We start from the raw sequence: 20,835 nt of genomic DNA on the forward strand, positions 1-20,835 counted from the left end.
CTAGTGTGACCGGGTGTTGAACTCGGCACACATGCGGGGTACCTAGACCGTATAGCAGCAAATTGTATGTGCAAGAGCTCGGTATGTTCCGAAGACAGGATCAAACATCAAAGAACGACATTCACTATGCCGAAATCAGGGAACGGGTGGATTGTGTAGTAACTTGCTTCTCCACACGTCTAACAGCCCCATCTATTCCAATCGTGCAACATGGATCCCTCACTTTGTTTCCTCGCAGTAAGATACTCCACGGAATGCAATACCCCCCAAAGTGTACCCCATTGCCCTATAGCAAGCCAAGCAAATGCAAAGCAGCGACCAACAAACTCAATATATGCCTTGTGTGCGGTACTGGAAAGTATCGTAACTATCGTGTCGTCAGTAAATGTCGTCTCTCGGTATAGAGTAAAAGTCAGACTTACAGTCGGGTATAATAACTCCCCACACTCTTCGCAACGAGTTCCTCGACGAACCCCTCCGCCTCCTCCCTACTCAAATGCAACATGAGACGCGCTCTCAGACTATTCGTCACGCTCGCCGCGCCAGCAGCAAAGCATGGCATGCTGCTCTGTTTGCTCATCAAATCGACCAGCATGATCAGGCGCTCTGCGTCTTTCCTGAGCGCTTGGAATGCCTTCTTGCACAGCGTTTTGAACTCGTCGAACGCGGGAGATGTTACGCCGCCTAGGACATCGACGTAGTCTTGCGTTAATTTGAAAGGTGCGGCTTCGAAACCCATGGACCCGGGGCTGTTGGAGAGCATGAAGCCAAAGTCGATGTGGATTATGTGGCCCATGTTGTCGATGAGGAGGTTGCCGTTGTGGCGATCTTTTAGCTGCAGGACGTAGCATATCATGCTGTAGGCGGCTAGGGAGCGCGCGAAGCATCCTACACCCGCAATGTAGGCTTCCGAGTCTGGCTCGCCGAACGTCTTGAGCCAGTGGTCTTTTAGCGTTGCGATGCGTTTCCGGGGGTTCGTGCCTGCTGCTATGCTAGCAAGTGTCAAGCTTCGTTTCAGGGAGTGAAGGGATACGCCGTTGGTAATGGTCTCGATGAGTCCGCAGGATTCGCCGGTAACGAGGATGCGCATCCGTTTTGTCCAGACTGGCACGTTTGCTTCTTCCCAGATCTTGGTGCACACTTCGATGAGCTGGCATGCGAATGCTTCTTGACGTAAGTCGGCTCCAGTCTTGACAATGACACTGATCAGGTCCCAGTTCTTCATATTGCCATATGGAGAGGATCGCCGTATTCGTTCTCGCTTGGCGCTCCATTCTTCGCCGAATGTCGCGGCGCTGGGATCATCGCGATCGCCCTTCCGCTTCATACCACCGGTTTTGAGATCGTTCTCCATGCGAGCTGCACCCGCACCGGTGTTGGTCGCGACGGCCAAACCATCCTCAAGCTCCTCTGGCTCGGCACTGATTGCAGTTGGATCCGACTCTGCCATGATCGTGTCAAAAGTAGGGCCCTGGTCCTCGTTCAAGAAGTTTTGCTCTTCCAAGCTTTGCATGCTTGCGATAATCTTGGCCTTGATTGCAGCTACTTCGCCCTTTGGCCGTTTCGCGCCACTCGCCTCGAGCTGTGCAAGCATCTGGGCAGCGGTGCGCATGTGAGTCGCAAGAGCGGAGAAGTCCGGTTGATCAGCTGATTGATTCCGCTGGTTCAAATTCGCAGGAATCGTCATTCGCCTAATTGGACCGGGACTGTTCGACCTGCTGATCTGCGAGTCGGAAGTTCGTGGTGTGGACAAGGTGGCCATCGAGGACAGCGTGTTTGCCCCACTAGAAGACCTGGGGGCTGTGGCTTTCCCGTTGGCAGCCGCAGCAGGTAAGGCTACGCGTGCCATCCCGGAAGCAAGGTCGGTATCATCCATATCCTTGATGAGCGAGGTACTGCCCAGGTCTCCAGTAGCGGGCTCAAACACGCTGTCTGATCCATTAGGCGGCGTGCGGTCGAAGATAGAATACTCAGCATGAGTGATGTCAAATAGTCGTCTCCGCGAGGTACCCTTCTCTAGCATCAGCTTCTCAAGCAGCTGTTGGTTCTGTTCAGTGTCCGGATCAAAGTCAAAGTCCTCCTCCAAGACCTCAACCATGAGCAGATACGGTACTCGCTCTGCACTGTTGAGACTAGTCGCTTCCGCGGGGTTGATGCGCACTATGCGGTGATGTTGACTCTGCGACGGGATCCCATCCTTGAGGGTCGGGGGCGATAATAAGGGTATATCAACTTCAGCCGGCAGGTCCTGGGCGATCAACGCTAGTTCAGCTCTGAGAGCACTCAGCCGCGCGGGCTTCGGCACAACGACCAGTCGGTTTGAGATGTCCTCGAGCGCGCTGAGAAACTGGGTCTCGTTCCGGAAGTAATTAGATCGCAGCAGTCGTACCTTCTGGGCGCGGGACAAGGCGGTGGGCGAAAGGGGCCTGGGTGGCAGCCCGGGGTGCTTGCGAGAACCATGCTGAAGTGGGCCTGGTCCGAGGCCAGCAGTTGCGGGAGGTGTGGGCAGCGGAGAAGACGTTTGGTCTCGGAAGTCGGGTAATGACGACGAGCTGAGCCGGGCCTCCGAGGCTATCGACAGCAACGAAGGGCGATGCTGCATCGAGGGGGTCCGTGTAGCAGCTGGCGCCCGTACAGCTGCCTTCCGCAGGTCCTTGGGTTCACGCGGCCGCGAAGACGAAGCCTTGACGGATCGCCCATCCTCGGGGTCGGAGTGCTGCTGCGCTATCCGCTTCTCCTTGGAGCGTGAGGAACTGCCCGTGACGGTCTTGCTCCTCCCGACCTTGGCCGTCTGCACATTGTCCGAGATAATGTCCTCGACGGGCCGTGGCTTCCGCGCCTGCGCAATGGCCAGTGGTCCGGCGTGGACGGGGAGGAAGGGCGCGGCGATGCTCGCCAGGACCAGGCTCGAGAGGACCGTGACGGGCAAGACGTTCTCCTTGATCTTCTCGCGGCGCTGGGGCTCGGCGGACCCGAAGACGATGCGCTGGACGCGGTTGTAGATGCGGCGGCACGTCTTGAAGGCAATCGAGTTGGGGGCGCTGGCGAGGTCGTGCAGGTACGTCTGGAACAGCCAGAAGGTCAGCAGCGCGCCGTTGACCGACTCCTCGCACAGGTCGATTATGAATTCCTCCAGGGCCATGGACTCATTGTCGATGCTGATGAGCAGGTGGCAGAGCCTGTGCCCCGCGTGTGTAAGCTAGCTGTCCATGTCTCGTCGAGGTGGGCAGGCGGCGACGTACTGCGGGAGGAAGAACTCGAGCTCCTCGTAGGCGAACTGGCGCAGCTTCGAACAGAGCACATAGTGGATTCCGACGTGGTCTGCATACCGGCTGCGGTCACGGCCATGGTCAGCAACGGGCCCCAATGCGGACGGGGAGGTGGAGGTGAAGGGCGCTGCGTGCGGCGGTGCTGCGGGCAACGGTGGCTTCGGGGCACATGGGACGGGGACGGGGAGGGACGGGGACTCACGCAAGGTATGCTACTGCGAGGCTCGGATCTTGGTTGAAGTGCTCAGATTCTATAAAGCGCTCTAGCAGATTCCAACTCATCTGGGACGGCTCATTGGGGCTCAGGACGGGTGGAGGGCGACGGCATGCGGTGAAATGCTCAAAAGGGTCGCATACGGAAAGATGGGGCGCGACAGGGTTCAGCGGGCGGAGCTGCTCATCTCCGCCGCCTGCGTGATAGATAGCCTAGCAATGCGACATCCACTGTATTACTCCACTAACACTATTGCTTTCACTATGCTTCCTCCAGTCCAGCCATACATTCCGCCATCATAAAGAATAATCCTGCAACAATAAACAGATACCCGCAGCCAACGCCGTGCATTTGACTTTTTGAATAAGCCCAGCCCTCGCGCGCAGTGAACAACATATCGTACACCGGGGAATATATACAATACACGTGCAGTCTAGTCCGCAGCGTGCAGGTCGACAAAGATGTTGATGGCCGCCACCAAGACTTCAGCAAAAATGAGAATGATGACGATCCACTCGAGCAATTCACCCTGTATCGGTCAGCGGATGTACGGCAAAAAAGCACAAGTCGGATACTTACGTGAGTGACGGTCAGCTGATCTTTCAAGACAGCAAGCAAGTCTCCGATGACGTTGAGTCGCTCAGTCAAGAGACTAACTCTCTGGTCCATCTCCAGATAGCTTCTCACAGCTTGATACACCGGGTCTAGCTGCGGCTCAGCCCACATGAGCTCAGGCGCATCAAGGACCGATCCTTGCAGATGGATACTAATGCGGAGAATGAACAATTCTCCAATCTGCATGTTGATCTGCTTCTTGTTCAGGTTGATCTTGCCGGAGCTGGCGATTTCAGCTGGGATGTCTTTCGTCTCGTCGATAGTGTTGTCGACCAGGTCCTCGAACAGCGACGTCTTGACACTCTGGGAAAGACCGTGACTAATCGCTAGCTTGATCATGTAGTTCTTCTTGTCGCGCAGACTGATGAAGTCGTTGTATATCCGGGCCTGGTACTCGCGCGTGTAGTAGAAGTTGAACTCTTCCGTCTCAATCTCATCTTTGCCGAGCTTGTCCACTTCAAACTTGGCGATTTCCTTCAAGAACTTCTTCTCCTCCTGCAGTGTCATGCCCCAGATTACGACAGTGCCGTACTCAAACAAGAATACTTCAGGCGTATGGACGCGTGTGTCGAAGTCGGGCGCGTCCATTTGAGGGTCAGAGTCGGCGTGCGTGATCGACGGCCGTCTGGGACCGATGGCTTGTTCGTTCGCGATATCCGGCGCGTCACCATCGTCGTGCAAGTCGATGAGATCCTGCCTCCTTCTCTCGTTCTCGTGTTCCACTTCAATGGCGCTGTCTGAGAACCTTCTCGGTCTCTCTTCCGTGAAGCCGTCGAGTACGGCAGTGCTACTGACGTCTTCTGGGCCCTTTGTCGATCCGTAGTTGTAGGGCGAGTAAATGCATTCGTCGAAGCGCTTGGGCGCCGCTCCTCTGATCTTCTGCTTGCCCTTCAAGAATCGCATCATTTCATCGAGCTTGTACGAGGCTGCAGTACAGTATGCCGTCACCCTGGGCAACCGCTCTCTGTCTGCCTTGCCGAGGCGGGCAGCATCTCTTCGCGCAGTCGGGTCCTTTATCCTGGTGTATTGTACATAGACATCGCGTCCACTCTCTTCGTCTTCGGCTTCATCCGCGGCCGGGTCGGGAAGCAGCTTGAGCTTCTGCGCAGTTCTCGTCGTTCGCTGCGGTCCTATCTTGGGCACCGGCGCGGGAGGTATCCTGGCTGGGGCGCCAGAGCTGTTCCTTCTCCGCAGCTTACTATTCAGCGTCGACAGCATTGGCTGCCCGCCCTGAGTGGTGGCAGCATGGCCGGAAGACGAGGCACTGTGCGATAGCGATCGCGACGCTGGTGGTTTAGGACTGGTAGATGTGACGGTTGGGTTGAAGGTGACGGTGCGCTGTGGCTTCGGGGGTATCGCTCGGCTTGAGCTCGACATGGACGAGACCAAGGGCGTCGTTTCGGTGGAGCTGGACGCCATGGCGGCTGTTCGGCCAATTCAACGATGGTGCGAATCAACAGCGAAGGTGAAAGTGTCACTAGAAAGAGAGAATGTCACAGTCGCAGATGCCGCGGAGTTCAGTCGGCGCCATAGACGGGCGTTAGTGGATGCGGTGGGTGACAGGCGCGTAAGCTGTTTGTGTCGACGAGACTTCGAGCCATGACGTTGTAAGGATCTATGCTTGGACTAACGGTCGCAGCACGGGCCTCCCACGTGCAAGAGAACGCTACCTGCATGGCGGCCGTTAAAAACCAACATCCAGGAACCTGGCTGCTGTGCGACTGTCAAGGTTGTTTTTAACGCCTTCGCGCTTGTGCGAGTTTGTACAAAGTTGGCATCCATGGATGCGTTCGCTTCTCAAGGATCTGCATACGGGCACTAATGCATGAAATCGGTTATGACTTTACGCAATGTGCGTAGTCAGGCCTAGAAGAATGTATTAAGGAAACTATAGACTACAACTCGATGATCTCAGTTTCGAGTGAGGGCTTGACGATTTGAGCAGGCTGCTCCTGGTTGACAATGCCAACCTCTCCCAACATAAAACGCCCAAAGTACAACAACGCGTCCAGCATCTCCTCTCCGGTGGGTATAATATTCTCCTTGGGCAGCAGAAATCCGTAGCTGCCCGTGTCTCTCAATTTGATCTGGTACGAGTACCTGACTTTCAATTCGTGGTAGAAAAAGTCCAATGCACTGCCGCCGCTCGATTCAATGCGCGGGAAAATGGACTTGTTCTGGCCAGCAATGGCTACGTTGCCTTCGCAGGCTGATGTGACCTTGTATGTTTGGCCTTTGCGGGATACGCGAATAGCTTTGGCTAGACCCATAGCAAGCTCCTCAAGGTCCTCGATTGATGGAGGCTCCTCGTCGCATGAGTAGCTGTATGGGTACAAAATCTGTTGTGAGTACGAGTGCAGATCTAAGAAGCCAATAATGTCAACATTGTTTTCAGTCTCGTTCTTGGCCCATTCGGCAAAGCGTGCTGACTCTGCACCCTCGAATGGGGTGTTGCCGGGGAAAGATTCACTGCAGGGGTTCGACTGGGAAGCATCGCCGTCCCACTTGTACGAGTAGCTGCGGTCGAGGTCGATGCCGCGGCAGAAACGTAGACTGGTGGGTTGGCGGTTCTTGCGCCACAGACGATCGGTCTCCCAGCTGTAGACGTATCCGTCTGGGTTCAGGGTTGGGACGAAGACGAAATCGAATTCCTCCATAAGACGCGTCATCTCACGGTCTTTGCCGTATGCGTTGATGAAGCTCCAGGCCAGGTAGTTGACCGTACTTGTGGATATCCACTCACGGGCGTGGATACCGCCGGTGACAAGGATGGTTTTCCGGGGCTTGGACGGCTCTTCGTTGTTCGTGGGGTGCACGCCGACACGCAGAGCGGGAATGTCACGACCTTCGTAGCTAATGCCAATGTTGATGCGGCGGACGTGGGTGGTGAACATGGACGCCATGAGGCTCATCCAGGGGTTGATGACGGAGAGGGGCTGGTAGTCTTGGAAGAAGATGTTGCCCTTGCCCGAGCGCGGGGACGGCCGGAGATTTGACGAGAAGCGATCGTTGTCAGGAACGGGTGTCGTCTCGGTGGACGGGTAGGTGTTGAAGATTGCCTGTGCGAGGCCGAGGTCCTGGAGGAGTGGTTCGTGGGCGTCCTTGAGCGACGGAGGCAGCAGTCCGAGCAGGGAAGGCACGACGTCCTTGGACACGCGCACGTCTGCCCAGTCCTCATTGAACTCCCAGACATCGAGGAAGAGGACGTCTGCTGCATCCGCCAGCGCCGAGGCCTCCTCCGCCGTGCGTATCTTGAACCGCAATACGACATCTTCACTGTACTGCGCGACCAGCTTGTCACCCAGCGCATCGACAACAGTGCGCGCGTCTTCACCATCTAGTCTCTTTTGGTCCTCTGGCAGCTTCCATATCCGGCGGATTATCGCGTCGGAGAGCCTGCGCCATGGTCGCGGCGGCGCATTGTGGGTCGTAGCAAATGTTCCTGCATCGTACGGGGACGGCGCTGCATCGTGCGGGGCGGCGGCCGCGAGCGAGGGCGCGAGGAGCAGCAGGCTCAGCAGCGCGCAAACGGGCTGGCGCATTCTGGCGGTGGGGAGCCAAACAGGCGGAGGCCGAGTATGCGATGCGGTCGTGGCCAGCAAGCGCCGGGAAGGGGTGGAGAAGGTGTCGTGTGCCTGGCGATGCTTGGAAGAAACGTGGGCGTGGTGTGGCTGGTGCAGCTCCAGAGGCGCGCGGCCAGGCCAAGGTTTACGCCAGCGAGCGCTAGGAGGCCTCCACTGCACAGCAGAGAGGACCAGTGCGCTCGTCAGTGCCTTGGTGACAGCTGATCTGCTACCCTAAGGCCTGCGACCTGCTATCCTCCCCCTATACAGCCCGAGACTGTTATTCCCACTACGTGTCTGACGCCGTGCCGGGTCCACGCCATCGATATCTGATCTCACCTCCCCGACTAATCCTAGCAGCACTCCCTCAGCCTTACAGGCGTGCCGCATCCGAGCCATCCTAAGAGACCCCGACACGCCCTTCACTGCCCCTCTCCGCTGTGCCATGTACCGCACCGTGACCCCGTATCTGCCTTCATGAGCTGCTAGTCGGCGCGAGCAGCCATGCCTCTGCGCTCCCTCCGCCCCGGCCGCAGCGAACGAGACCTCAAGCGACGGAGCACCCTCGACCCTGCCGGCTTCTTCCACCGGCGCGCCGACAAGGACACGCGCTTCGACAGGTCGCAAGAGAACCTCGACACGAGCCGCATTGCCGCCTCTGAGGATGGCTTCCGCCCCACGTCCACCGACACGGCGCGGCCCTCGACCGGCCATGATGATGATGACGACTCCCCGCCTTCTCCGCCCGTACAGGAACACACGCCCAACACCAAGCGCTTCAGTCTGATGCGCTTCCGCCATGCCTCGGACCCCCAGCTCTCTGCCAAGGCAAAGGAACACGCCGCAAGGGACGACGATGCACCGCCCGTTCCTCGCATGCCGGGCACTCCTGCGCGTACGTATGCGTATTCAATGTCGGAAGTGTGTGTACTGACGTAGAGCCATATAGCGCCCGCCATCATCACCACTGCACCGACTGTGGCAGACCACGAGGACGAGGCCAAGATCGCGCCCAGGCGGAGTAGGATGCAGCAATTCGCCCTGCGCAGGCGCTCCTTTGACCCGACGACGTTTGAGAAACCGACCACGCTGCGAAAGTCGATGGACAAGAAGCGCAAGCCGCTAGGCTTCAAGAAGAGCACTGGGGACCTCTTGGACGAGAAGGAGCGCGCGTCGACGAGCAGCCATCGCCGGCCGGACGTGCTTGCCGATTCGCGCGAGTCGGTGGAAAGCGCGAGTTCGCTGGCGCCACCTGCCACCAGGGCCTCCGAGTCGTCGCGATCAGATGGAAGCTCCGGCGGACACATTTCTTTCGAAACTACCTCACGGCCCTCGCACCCGGCCCGCGTTGGCTCTTCACGATTTGGCTTTGGGCGTCGAAAACAGCGCGCATCCTTATTCCCACTCCCTATGAAGATCGAGCCTCCGCAATTCCCCGATACGGCGCCTGCTACACCACGTGCGTCTACGGGCGCGAGGAGTTCTGCCTCGACCGATCATTCAATCACCGAAAGCCCACCCCTGACCGCGCGTCGTCTCAACTATGGAGAACCTGGGACACAGACGCCACCAGTCCCTTCTGCATCGCAAGTTGCTCTTGCTGCTGGTGCTCTGAATTTGGCCTCACCCGGTTCAGGTACTCTCTTTCGCAACGACTCGTACCGGTCAAGCCGATCCGCCCGCTCCTCGCCAAACAACAATGGTCCTGCACGAATGGGTCTTAGGGGGCGCTCATCCACGATGGGATCTTTGGGCGGGCGATCCGACGGCGCAGGCTCGCCAACACCACCTGGCGGGCCCAGCGGAAGAACTTCGACCTCCACGGCAGGAAGAAGTAGCTTCAGCAATCTGTTTGGCTTGAGTTCAAGATTTCGTCAGAACTCCGAGCCCCATTCACCCCGGCATGGTTCACCTGCTCACGGGTTTCTAGGAAGCTCAGGCTTGTCATCGCATCAAAACTCGATGAACATCAGCCGGGAAACTCTCATTCTACCAGAGCGTGAAGAAGGCGAGACACCTGGACGGTACCTGGAACGAATCGAGGCGAATAACTTCGATAAGAGCGTCGTTGCCAGCTACCTAAGCAAGACCGACGACCCCTTCTTGCTTGCCGTACTTAGAAGCTACATGCGGAAGTTTGCCTTCTTTGGCGACCCAATCGACATGGCGATTCGCAAGTTGCTCATGCAGGTTGAACTACCCAAAGAGACACAACAAATTGACCGTGTCCTTCAGGGTTTCGCCGACCGGTATCACGAATGCAACCCCGGTATCTACATCAACACAGACAAAGCCTACTTCATATCTTTCTCCATTATCATTCTTCACACAGACGTCTTCAACAAGAACAACAAACGGAAAATGCAAAGGCCCGACTACATCAAGAATTCGTCCTGCGATGGTGTCTCGGCTGACGTCCTCGGCTGCTTTTACGACAACATTGTCTACACTCCATTCATTCACATTGAAGACGAGGTTGACCTAAAGAACATCACCTCGAAGAAAAGCAAGAGAGTCGCTGTCCTGAAAGGACCAATGAACGACCCGGCGCGGAAAGCCGCGAAGGAGCCCATCGATCCGTACACATTAATCTTTGAAGGCAAGCTGGACGCGCTCCGACCCACGATCCGAGACGTAATGCAACTGGACGATCCGTACAACTACACCGGCACGACTGCGACGCTAGACACCAAGAACATCTACAAATTGTTCTCCAAATACGGCGTGATACAGATTGTCTCCTCGCGATCGAGACCGGAAGCCTTCATGTCTGAAGCTGCCCAAGAGAATCCCTTCGGAACCTCGGTCGGCATCGTCGAAATGCCAGTGACAAAAGTGGGAGTTTTGTGGAGAAAGGACACGAAGAAAAAGAAGGCCCGATCGCCATGGCAGGAATGGGGCGCCGTTCTCACTCGATCGGGGTTGTCTCTATTCCGGAATTCTACTTGGACGAAGAACTTGATGAGCCAGCACGAGCAACATCTCAAACGCGGCGACACAGGCCCGGTCATATTCCAACCTGCCCTACCCGACTTCAAGCAAGACCACATCATCCCGATGGACGGTGCGGTTGCGCTTGTCGATGCCACATACAAGAAACATAAGAATGCGTTTGTCATGTTCTCCAAGGCAGGCGAGGAGACATTCTTGGCCGACAACGAGAAGGACCTGAACGAGTGGCTGGGTGTGCTGAATTATACTGCTGCGTTTGAAACACTGGGTGTTCGGTCAAGAGGCATGATTGGTGGGCTGTACGAAGGCCAGAAGAACCGTGGCATGCGGCGCCTGGAGTCATCCCACTCGACCAAGACGATACCAACAGCCACTGGCGAAGTTACCATAACAAGTGGTAAGATCGACAATCAGTTTGCACAACAGATGATGAACGCTAGGAAAGATCTCATGCAGGTGCGCATTACGGAGTCCGAGGACAAGCTCACCAATGCTATCAAAGAGCTGGAAGCACGCTTACGAGATGCAAGACATCTCCAAATTCTTGCGCCCATTCAACCGAAAACTCGCGAACTGGTCATACACGCTGCCGGTCGGTTATCAGCCAAGCTTAAGTGGACCCGTATCGACATTTGGCGGATGAAATGTCATCGTGACATACTTGCTCAAGAATTGGAGGACGAGAGAAAAGGCCTCGCAGATAAACAAGCGCAAGATGACCAGCCCTCGGAATTTATTCAACAGCCGCAAGTCTCGCCTCAACAGTTGTCGCACAGAGCGTCAAAAGTTAGCGGACTAGCGCGGTTGACTTCCAAGACCAGCTCAATGAACAGCGGCAACAAGCAAGCTCCATTGTCTCCTACCTCACCGGGCCGTCCAGGGACCAAGTCCTCTAGGGAGACTGAATTCGGTGGAGATGAAGCATTCAAGACACCACCGGAGACATCTCGGCAGTCGAGCCCCAGGGATCCATCGGCCCAATTTCAACCTGGGCCTATGTTTGGCCCTGGCTCATCTGATCGTCGAAGCTCATTTGCGAGCTCCTCGGCACATTCTCCGAGGATGTATCCCTCCGATCACAGGCCTTCAATATCAACGACTGGCGATGGCACAATAGGCTCCGATTCTGATTCTGACTCTGAGGACGGGTCTCGGTACGCGACTCCACCTCCAGGCGAGGCGGGTGATTTGGAGCCCATGTCACCAGAGCCGACACCTGGAGAGAGAGCCCGACCAGAGCCTGTCGTTGATTCTGACTACGAACAATCCCTTGCTGCTTTGACAGGATCGCCCAGGTCTCACACTAAGCAAAGAAGAAGTCTACAGCGCACTCTTCGAGAGTCCCGTGGCAGCTCTTCTCACCGCCGCAGCCACAAGAGCAGAGACTCGTCGTCGACAATCACACTCGCGAGTGACAATACCGAGAGCGAGGGACTGGCGCGCGGCAAGGGCAGCTTTACAGTCCATGGCAAGAAGGCATCTGTGATCCAATTCGGCTCCGACTGGCACAACACCACAGCCGAAGAGCGCTTGGCGGCGAAGAAACAGCTCCAGGAGGCTGCCGAAGCGATCTCTGCCGATGAGCGGGATGGCACGGCAGCTGCGCTTTCTCCAGGAAGCGAAGACAATGACCCGTTTCGCCCCCGGAAGTTGTCGGCAGGCACCACAAAGCAGCGACACGTATCGTCTCAGACGATAACGCCAGCAAACTTCCGCGAGTCCTTTAGAATAGAACAATCTGACTCTGACAGCGAGTCTGACATGAGCGACATTGCCGAAGAGACGCAACGAACGTCCGACGACCAACCAACGATGAAGGGCAAAGACCCTGTTACCGAACACGTGGAACGGCCTATACATAATCTCGAGGCCTCACCAGCCTAACACAAACTCCTCTCTTCTCTTATTTCCTTCGCATTCTGGATTTCAAAAGTGGATTTATGGTCATACCAGCATCGCTTGAGCGGCTTCTGTTTCTCCTTTGTCTATTCTACATACTCTTCTTCGGAACTTTGTACGCACAAAGCATGGCGCATGCGGGCATTGAATTGGAAACGCGACGGGGGCGCTTTATACATGCATAGACGGACTCTCGGATTGGCGTTTGCTCGAGATTAGGATTGATGGAAAGCAAAGTAGGGCTTGGTGTCAGGGCATACGGTTGATACCAGTGTTGCTTCTGTTTGTATGTGGATTACGATGTTCCCTTCGTGGATCAAAATATCGAACTACCGACTTATACGTGTGTTGTTATGGTGTTCAGTGCCGTTATGCCGGCTCCGTGATGATGGCGCTAGTACGAATCAGTTACCCAGCCTTCCAGAACCGTTTCCCGTTACCAATACCGACTCCTCCACCACACCTCAACTGGTATGCATGACCGCGGTCCATGACTGCGCTTCAATCGCGCACCCACATGTCTGCAAAAGCCAGCCCGCCCTGCGCCTCAATCCCCTCACCTCGGGCAAAGCGGCATTGAACACCTCCTTCTCACGCTCCTGAACCCCATCCTGCATACGCTCCTGAAGCTATCCTGCATGCCCTCCAACAGCCAAACCGCGTTTCGCATGTCCGCCAAAAATCAGGCCCCACTCCACGATGCACAATAGCGACCCACCTGCTATTGGTAGAAACAGTGAGGTTCTCGGAGCTCGGCAGCCGCCTTGGGCCTAAGCGAAGACGGTATCGATCATCTCAAACCAGAAACGTCGCGGTGGCCCCTACCAGGTGGACGTGACAGCCCTGTCAGAAATGTCGCGAAGTGTTTTGGTCGTGAACTGGTGATACAGGGAGGTGTGCCTTATTGCCGTTTACGCGCCTGAGGGGGGTATGATCTCACGATGGTAGGTTGTGGTTTTTATATAAGAGAAGGGTGTGGCCGCCGTTGTGGGTTTTCGAGTATCGATCTTTCGTCGGTTTCGTCGTTCGCCCTAGTCAGTCTTTACACTTACGTTCTCTTTTTCGTTCTTTTGCTTGCCCTCCGGTTAGGGTATTTTACCTTACTTTTATTGAACGCTCGTTGATTATCATTATACCCATTCAACGCTGTTATATATTTCTTGTCGTATACATACAAGACGGATTCTTCGAAGACGAACACGAAGATGTACACCCACGCCTTCACCGCCCTCACGCTTCTCAGCGGCCTTGTCATTGCTGCTCCTACCGCCAACATCATACCCCGTCAAGGCAATGCCTGCTTCATTGTTGGCAACGAAGTCCTCCCGGGCGAGACGGCCACTGTTGTCCAACAAATCCAAGACAAGGTCACCTGCGACGCCAACGCAAAGACAATCGAAAACGTCCCCGACGTGACCTCAGGCGGCCAAACCTTCTCCAAGATCAACTTCGCTGCCTCTGGTCAAAAACCAATGGAATTCGCCACCAGCACCTTCTTCACCGCTGTACCACTTGCCGACTCCAACCTCGAGGCTTTCCAAGACGCGCTCAATGTTTACCTAGCTACTGAGGCCGGTCTACGCAGCTCGGGAGGCAACTTTGGAATCATCAAGGCGCCTAAGTTCTTCCTCGAGATGCAGATTTCGAGAATTCAGACTGCGAGGGGACAGCCGCCTACCGACCCAGCTCAGCAGGTCGACCACTTGAGGGACAAGGTTATCGAGAACAACATCAGGGAAGACCAAGCGATTATGGATCAGGTTACTCAGTTGGCTACTCAGCTCTCGTAGGGGATGGAGTCGCTGTTAGTGGAGCGGATGAAGGAAGGATACTCGATATGAATACTTCCAGCCAACATGTAGCAAAACCGTCAATTAATCATATGATACCCGTCACGTTTTATTCACAACTTGCTCTCGCTACTACCACCCACCTTCCCTCTCCAGCCTGTCAAGGTAGCACCGCCATCCATCTCAACAGCATTACCCGTGATATGCGCACTCGCCTTACTACTCAAGAACAAGACCAGCCCACCAAAGTCACTCGGCTTGCCAATACGGCCAGTTGGCTGTCCCGCCGTCAACGCATCTGCGAATTTCTCCAGCCCAAAGTTCGTCATGCGCGAGGGAAAGACGCCAGGGCAAATGACGTTGACCATGATGTTCTTCGGGGCGAGTTTCGAGGCTTGCATCTTGGTGAGGTGGATGCACGCTGCCTTTGCTGGGCCATCTAGATGTGTCGTTAGTAAGAGTGATTCGCGAAAGGTAAGAACGACAGCGAACGTACAGCTATAAGTCCCAGTCCCCGGAGTACTCAACCCCCCACCCTCGCCCGTCGTAACATCCACAGTCGTAATACCCGCCATACTAGCAATATTAATAACCCTGCTCGGATTATGCGCATCCGCCCCCTTTGCCAACAACCCCTCACACTCAACCGTCATATAAAATATACTCTTCACATTCAACGCATACAGCTTATCCCACGCATGTTCCGGATAATTGTAGTAATCATCGCCCCAGCTCGCGCCCGTGTTGTTCACCAGCACTGTCAGGCGGTCTGTTTGCTTCTTCAGCTCCGTGCACAGAGCGAGGCAGCCGGCTTTGTCCTTTAGGTCCGCGACGATGTAGGAGCATTTTCCGGGGCCGAGGGCGTTGAGGCGGGTGGTTGTGGAGGCGAGTTCGGATTCTTTGCGGGATGCGATGAAGACGCGCGCGCCGTTTTGGATGAAGGCTTGTGCGGCCATTTCGCCCAGGCCGGTGGCGCCGCCTGTTACGAGGACGACGTGCGAGGTGTAGTCGAAGAGCGTGCTGACGCGCAGGTCGTCTTTGGAGGCGGCGTGCGTCATGGTGGGTGGTGGTGTGGATGGAGGGTTGTGGGGTGGCTGAGGTGGAAATGGGTGTAGAGGTGAGGTCGATTGACTGTGGGTGGGCTTCAAGGAGGTATGTGTATATGCACAAGGATGCGCAGACGCGTCAAGGTCGATTCAGCCATGCCGGCAGAGCTGTGGTGGAGAGGAGGCATGAACCTCGGCATCTTGAAGCTGTTTGCGGGGTGCTAGCGTCACTTGCGAACTCCACTATGACCATTCGGAATAACGGTACGTTTTCTTCGATCTGCACTCAGCCCGCAATAATCTGATTCTGGAACGTCTTTACATACGGATCTCCCATCGTACCACTCCGGAGGCGTCCTCTTCGCTGCTTGTTCCACGCTCGGCTTTCAGTTTGTCCAGCATCTCTACTGGGTTCTTTACGAGGTATACTCTACCGAGTGGCATTCGGCTGGAGACGCGCCAAGGATTTTCCCAGTGACCAACACCAAAGACTGGCTTTGGGGGTCGGTCCTCTAGGTTCTCCGCACAGTTGGGGTCATACTTGATGGCTTCCTTGAGGTATCCAATGGCGGCGTCTATATCCCCAAGTGCTTTGCAAACGACATGTGCCCTGAAGCTCAACAGAGATTTGAGCTTGCCAACTTCAAGCTGCCATTTTTTTGAAGCTAGCGACGCTTCTTGCGCACACATGGGCTGATCAGATAAGAAACTGATCGCGTCTTCAGCCTCCTTGCGCGCTTTCTGGAGCAATGCCACACTGTCGGATGAACCAGCTGGGTCTTCCTCTTTCGACTCCAATATACCTGCGCGATGGCAGAGGGCTTGTATTTCCCCTGCAGCGATTTCGCAAGTCCGGAGCCATAATTCGAGAACCCCGTCCCTCGATGTATCGGTGCGTATGTAGTCGAAAAGATTTACATAGGACATACGAGCATGCTTCATATTATCCAGATGGTCAAGATAGTAAATAGCAGGCCGCTCTCTCATCAAGTGCTCTCTTAACTTCATGGTCCAAGGAGAAGTGATCATGTCATTGGTGCTCACAATGTGAAATCTAAGGCGGGCCTTCGAAATGGGAAGCAGCAGAGGTTCAATGAGGATCTCTTGGGCTCGTTCAAGCGTGTGTGAGAACGTCTCAAAAAGCGACACATATAGAGAAGTACGTCCGAACCTGACACAGGTTAAGATCCGCCTTCATAGTATAATAAGAACTGCAATTACTCACCGATTTTGATGACCTTTGCCAATACGGATCAAGATCGGCAGGCTCGAGGCTGGCAGCAACAAACACGATGTATTCTCCATAGGACCGGGGTAGAGGTTGCGGGTCGTGTGAAATTCGAGTTCCATTGCCACAGGAAAACCTGAAAAGTCCTTCTTGACAATCTCATCGCAGGATTGCAGTTGTGAGATAAGTGGTACGCGCGGGCAATCCACCCGGCGGCCGCGGGAGTTGTAGGTTGGACACCCGGGTAGCACGGGTATTGTTTTGTCGAAGATGCTCCGAAGAAACTTTGGATGATTACTTTTGACAACCACGCACAGTTGGAGTCTCAAAAACTGGAAGATCTCTGCGTTGATTTGCCGGCTCAATGTAAGCAGCTTACATAATGGCGATGAGGGTGCAGACGCCTGGGTAGGTACATCTAAGCGGCGGGTTCTTCGAGCCACACTTCCCATCTCGGCATCTGAATGATACGGATCGTTGTATCCAGCTGGAGTGTAGGTCAAGAGCTCGTGATAAATATGCTCACGGATTGTGATCGGTAAAGTCTGGAAAGTATGCATTAAGAGAGGCTGATGGCGGTAGTACTGTCGTGAAGAGATAGTGGTGTCTCTCATAATTCGAGAAGAAAAGGCGATGTAGCCTGCAAGTATACCTATAAGGCTCTAGCGTGGTCCCAACCGTATGATTAGGCAACCAAGATCCTTAGACTTGCACGCCTGACAGATGACTCACGTTATACCTAAATTGGGCTGTAGTGATATGTACCTCCTATCGAATGCTGCAGCTTCATGCAAGGCGAAATGACGTGTTGTGCTGCGCCTAGGTAATTACCTAGGTACAAAAGCGCCACTCGCGTCCACCATGGTTATAGCCAAAACACTTGCTGCTCACCCCAGGTAGGTAAGCGCAATGATCCAACTACCTGTCGAACTCCAACGGGGTTGCATCGATTTCCTTTCCGACGATTTGGCGACGCTTAAGGCCCTTCGCCTGGTAAACAAAGGATTCCACGAATTGGCCTCCGAGAGTCTCTTCCGCACAGTATCCTTCACGAACGTCGGAAACAGCCCTGAAAGATTCTTGAATATCATTCATTCCTCTTTACAAAAGCATGTACGTCATGCCATCATCAATACTTCCGAGCACCCCGACAGGGAGCAGAATGAGGAGGATGAGGATGAGGAGCAGGATGACGACGATGACGACAACGGGAGATATCTAGCGGATGGACCAGACATCCTCTGTACCTTCGCTGACGCCATCACACAACTTCCACAGTTGGAGAGTTTGAAGCGGACAGAGCTAAAGTTCTCGAGCATTTGCACCGTGGAGGACTACACTCACACCAGATACAGAGATACTATGCTGCAGATTAGAGAGGATGAAAATTTCCGGGCGAAGATCCAGGACCTTTGCTTCCAGGCTTTGGCGCAAAGCGAGAGCTTCGAGAGTCTTACGATCCAGAACTTGCAGGATGCAATGCCTCAGGATGTTATGGAATCAAAAAGCTTCCTGGCCGTGAGAGAGCGCTTGACAGAATTGCGACTGAGAATTCTGAGGTACCACGTGGAACCGGAAGGTGGACAGAGCACCTATGCTGATGCGCAGCACAATGGTCTAAGGCGATTTCTCCCGAAGTACTGGTTGAAGCCCACCACCAACCAACTCACACGGTAAGTCTCTCTGTACAAGTCTCGAGCTATCTGTGAGTCATGTTCTGATTTTGCAAATAAATCTCTAGTCTTACGCTCGATTGCGACTGCCTCTGGGGCGTCTGGCCTTTCACGGACTTCCGAGAGGTCGAACCGTTTCCACACCTCAAGTCGTTGTGTTTTGGCAATTGGACCATCGCGCATGACTGGCAGGTCGACTGGATCGTCGCGCATGGAGCTACACTGGAAACTCTACTTCTTTGCGGTTGCGGTGTTGTTCGTTATCTGGCTTTGCTCGACAGGGGAATGAAAGCGAACTTCCCTCAGCTGCTTCCACAAACGGGTGACGACGAGACTGATGATGAGGATGACGAAGGGAGTGATGATGAGGGTGACGATGAGTTTGACAGCTTCGGTCTTTCTTATGGACCTGAATGGGAGATGGAGCCGGATATTCGTTGGCATCATCTATTCGAACGCTTCCGAGTTGGCCTCCAACGTCTTCGGTACTTCAAGTCGGGCTATTCGCAGGATTATCCCTTCGATAGCAGCTACAACATGCGGCCCGATCACCCCATGAATGCTTACTACTCCCTTGACTGTCGCAAACCACCGGGATTCGAGCCAATCGGGTGGGACGTCTACGAGCCTGAACTTGAAGAAGAAGCTCAGCGTAGGCAAGAGACAGACCTCCAGGAGGAGGATCGGCGTGCTCTGACTGCACTGATGGAGACAGTGGAACAACGGGTTGTTGAAGCTATTTGAAGTCGACCAAAAATGCAACATCATGTCGACTTATAGATGCTTTTCTCGTGCAAGATTTTCCCCACCAGGGGTGGATAGAAGTCATGAAGCACTTTGCCGCTTACATACATCTCAATCTTGATAAGTTAGTAGTCTCCAAGATAAGGTATACTTCTCGGAGAGCCAAATGATATCCTAGGAGAATGTGACACAAGTTGTAGCCACCCCTAGTTGACACATCTTTTCAAGAACGGTCCCAGACGGTAGCCGAGTACTATCTCGGTGTGTTCATTGCTGAAGGCTCCCGAACTCCGCAATCGCGCAGTCTTTTCCCTGAAAAGAAACTGAGAGCGTCTTGCTAGGTTTGCCAGATTCGCGTAAACTGACATCGAAGACACCGGGTACAACCATAGGCCTTCTGAACTGCACCTCCATCCATGAGGAAGTGGTGAACGGTGGCTGCAAGCTTTTCGAGTCCGTCAGTAGATGTAGAGCTTTAGCGACTGTGTGATTTCCATGCGCAATCTTTCCAGGTAGACCAAAGGCCTTCGCCGCCGCTCCCGATAGATGAATGAAGTTGTAGTCCTTGCAAATCGCAGCCCATTTCAGCGGGTCGTCGACTGACATCGATACCTGTGTGGTGCTCTCAGGCATCTGTGGTATCGCCATGCTAGACCTGGTCTCATGTGAACTGTTTAGGATTTTCTTGGACTGTGACTTTCTTAGTTCTAGCATGGTGAAGATCTGGCGAAAGATGATATCCATAGTTCCATCCTTCCTACCAGTGGGAGTGGTGGCCACGACCTCCAGATCCCACTCGATGCCTCGTTTTGCTGGTCTTGGGTGGTTACTTGCAATCGCCTTCAGACGGGCTGTTCGTAGATCCACAAGTCTCGACAGGTCGCATAGGTCGGGGCGTAATAATTCGAACCTATTGCGCACGTTGACTGCGCCTAGTGGATTGATGGGACACCAGGGACTGGCGAGTAGAAGTAGCATTGCGGGCTCGGTCATGGCTGAAAGAAACAGCATAAGGTGCGGTGCTGAGAGCTCTTCTCCTGTGTTGCTTGTTCCTCCAACTGCTGATTGATACCGAACAACATCGTCTGCATCTAGAGTGAATGGGGAGTCAAGCTCTAATGCTGAAAGCTTGATGCGCGGAGACCCGGGAATTGTGTAAAAGGTTGATTTTGCTATCATTGACAGGATCGCTAGCACGACCTCCCCCATGCGAAGTGAGGCTGGGGAAAATGCCAGAGTGACTCTTCTTGGGCTAAACAGCAATGGCGTCAGGCGGTACCCGAACGAGACGAGCACGCCGAAAAACATGCCCGATATGAGAAATAGTGGCATACTGGAAGGCTTGCGATGAATCCGATGCTCCTAGGTACATGTGCAGGTCGTGGATGCCAGATGCAGAGGACCTCGGGAGTGCCTCCGTAGCTAGCGGCGCTGATGACGTCATCACCGATGTGGAAGGCACAAGCGCAGCACCCAGCCACCTTCATGCCCACTGCAAGTGCCACCCCTCGCATCATGCCAAAGAAGGCAAAATTTGTCAAAAGTTCTCCACGACGATCGGCCTCGTCCGTTTGCTCAACCTCTTCGACCCAGCCCTCTCCATCCAAAGCTCATCCGTCCTCGCGAGACCCACGATGGCGCACCTTCTCCAACACTTTCGATGCCCACAGTTCGGGCACTTGTTTCCGGCGCGTGCGAACGACCATATTCTCTCACCTAGAGAAATTAGCAAGTCTTGATGCGAATCACCGAGGCCACATACAACGATGACAGCACCAGCTGTAAGTCGCGTCTGGGTTTGCATTGCTTGCAATATTTCCCATCATCTGCATGCGGTCTCTC

At 54.6% G+C, this 20,835-nt stretch overlaps 8 protein-coding genes across 8 annotated transcripts; 3 read left to right on the forward strand and 5 right to left on the reverse strand.

The window, feature by feature from the left end:
* Positions 1 to 327: 327 nt before the first annotated feature.
* On the reverse strand, positions 328 to 3,551 carry J4E78_008029 (uncharacterized protein; the record flags this gene model as incomplete). The annotated part of the gene is made up of 4 exons (XM_049368632.1): positions 328 to 367; positions 423 to 3,179; positions 3,243 to 3,332; positions 3,472 to 3,551. 4 exons carry the CDS (start codon positions 3,549 to 3,551, stop codon positions 328 to 330), a joined length of 2,967 nt encoding a protein of 988 aa, XP_049219597.1.
* Positions 3,552 to 3,916: 365 nt separating this feature from the next.
* J4E78_008030 (uncharacterized protein) lies at positions 3,917 to 5,517 on the reverse strand (the record flags this gene model as incomplete). Its single annotated transcript, XM_049368633.1, has 2 exons — positions 3,917 to 4,012; positions 4,063 to 5,517. 2 exons carry the CDS (start codon positions 5,515 to 5,517, stop codon positions 3,917 to 3,919), a joined length of 1,551 nt encoding a protein of 516 aa, XP_049219598.1.
* Positions 5,518 to 5,993: 476 nt separating this feature from the next.
* On the reverse strand, positions 5,994 to 7,640 carry ECM14 (putative metallocarboxypeptidase ecm14; the record flags this gene model as incomplete). The annotated part of the gene is made up of 1 exon (XM_049368634.1): positions 5,994 to 7,640. One exon carries the CDS (start codon positions 7,638 to 7,640, stop codon positions 5,994 to 5,996), a length of 1,647 nt encoding a protein of 548 aa, XP_049219599.1.
* A 525-nt stretch (positions 7,641 to 8,165) lies between these two features.
* J4E78_008032 (uncharacterized protein) lies at positions 8,166 to 12,497 on the forward strand (the record flags this gene model as incomplete). Its single annotated transcript, XM_049368635.1, has 4 exons — positions 8,166 to 8,556; positions 8,611 to 9,195; positions 9,592 to 12,247; positions 12,365 to 12,497. The coding sequence occupies 4 exons, from the start codon at positions 8,166 to 8,168 to the stop codon at positions 12,495 to 12,497; spliced, it is 3,765 nt and encodes a 1,254-aa protein (XP_049219600.1).
* Positions 12,498 to 13,453: 956 nt separating this feature from the next.
* J4E78_008033 (uncharacterized protein) lies at positions 13,454 to 14,302 on the forward strand (the record flags this gene model as incomplete). The annotated part of the gene is made up of 3 exons (XM_049368636.1): positions 13,454 to 13,460; positions 13,485 to 13,546; positions 13,691 to 14,302. The coding sequence occupies 3 exons, from the start codon at positions 13,454 to 13,456 to the stop codon at positions 14,300 to 14,302; spliced, it is 681 nt and encodes a 226-aa protein (XP_049219601.1).
* Positions 14,303 to 14,415: 113 nt separating this feature from the next.
* On the reverse strand, positions 14,416 to 15,360 carry J4E78_008034 (uncharacterized protein; the record flags this gene model as incomplete). The annotated part of the gene is made up of 2 exons (XM_049368637.1): positions 14,416 to 14,741; positions 14,799 to 15,360. The coding sequence occupies 2 exons, from the start codon at positions 15,358 to 15,360 to the stop codon at positions 14,416 to 14,418; spliced, it is 888 nt and encodes a 295-aa protein (XP_049219602.1).
* A 306-nt stretch (positions 15,361 to 15,666) lies between these two features.
* On the reverse strand, positions 15,667 to 16,290 carry J4E78_008035 (uncharacterized protein; the record flags this gene model as incomplete). Its single annotated transcript, XM_049368638.1, has 1 exon — positions 15,667 to 16,290. One exon carries the CDS (start codon positions 16,288 to 16,290, stop codon positions 15,667 to 15,669), a length of 624 nt encoding a protein of 207 aa, XP_049219603.1.
* A 1,195-nt stretch (positions 16,291 to 17,485) lies between these two features.
* On the forward strand, positions 17,486 to 18,993 carry J4E78_008036 (uncharacterized protein; the record flags this gene model as incomplete). Its single annotated transcript, XM_049368639.1, has 2 exons — positions 17,486 to 18,249; positions 18,318 to 18,993. The coding sequence occupies 2 exons, from the start codon at positions 17,486 to 17,488 to the stop codon at positions 18,991 to 18,993; spliced, it is 1,440 nt and encodes a 479-aa protein (XP_049219604.1).
* Between the last annotated feature and the right edge of the window lie 1,842 nt (positions 18,994 to 20,835).

This window comes from Alternaria triticimaculans (genome assembly GCF_023758025.1).
Source record: "Alternaria triticimaculans strain BMP 0046 chromosome Unknown scaffold_13, whole genome shotgun sequence".
Lineage (NCBI taxonomy): Eukaryota > Fungi > Ascomycota > Dothideomycetes > Pleosporales > Pleosporaceae > Alternaria > Alternaria triticimaculans.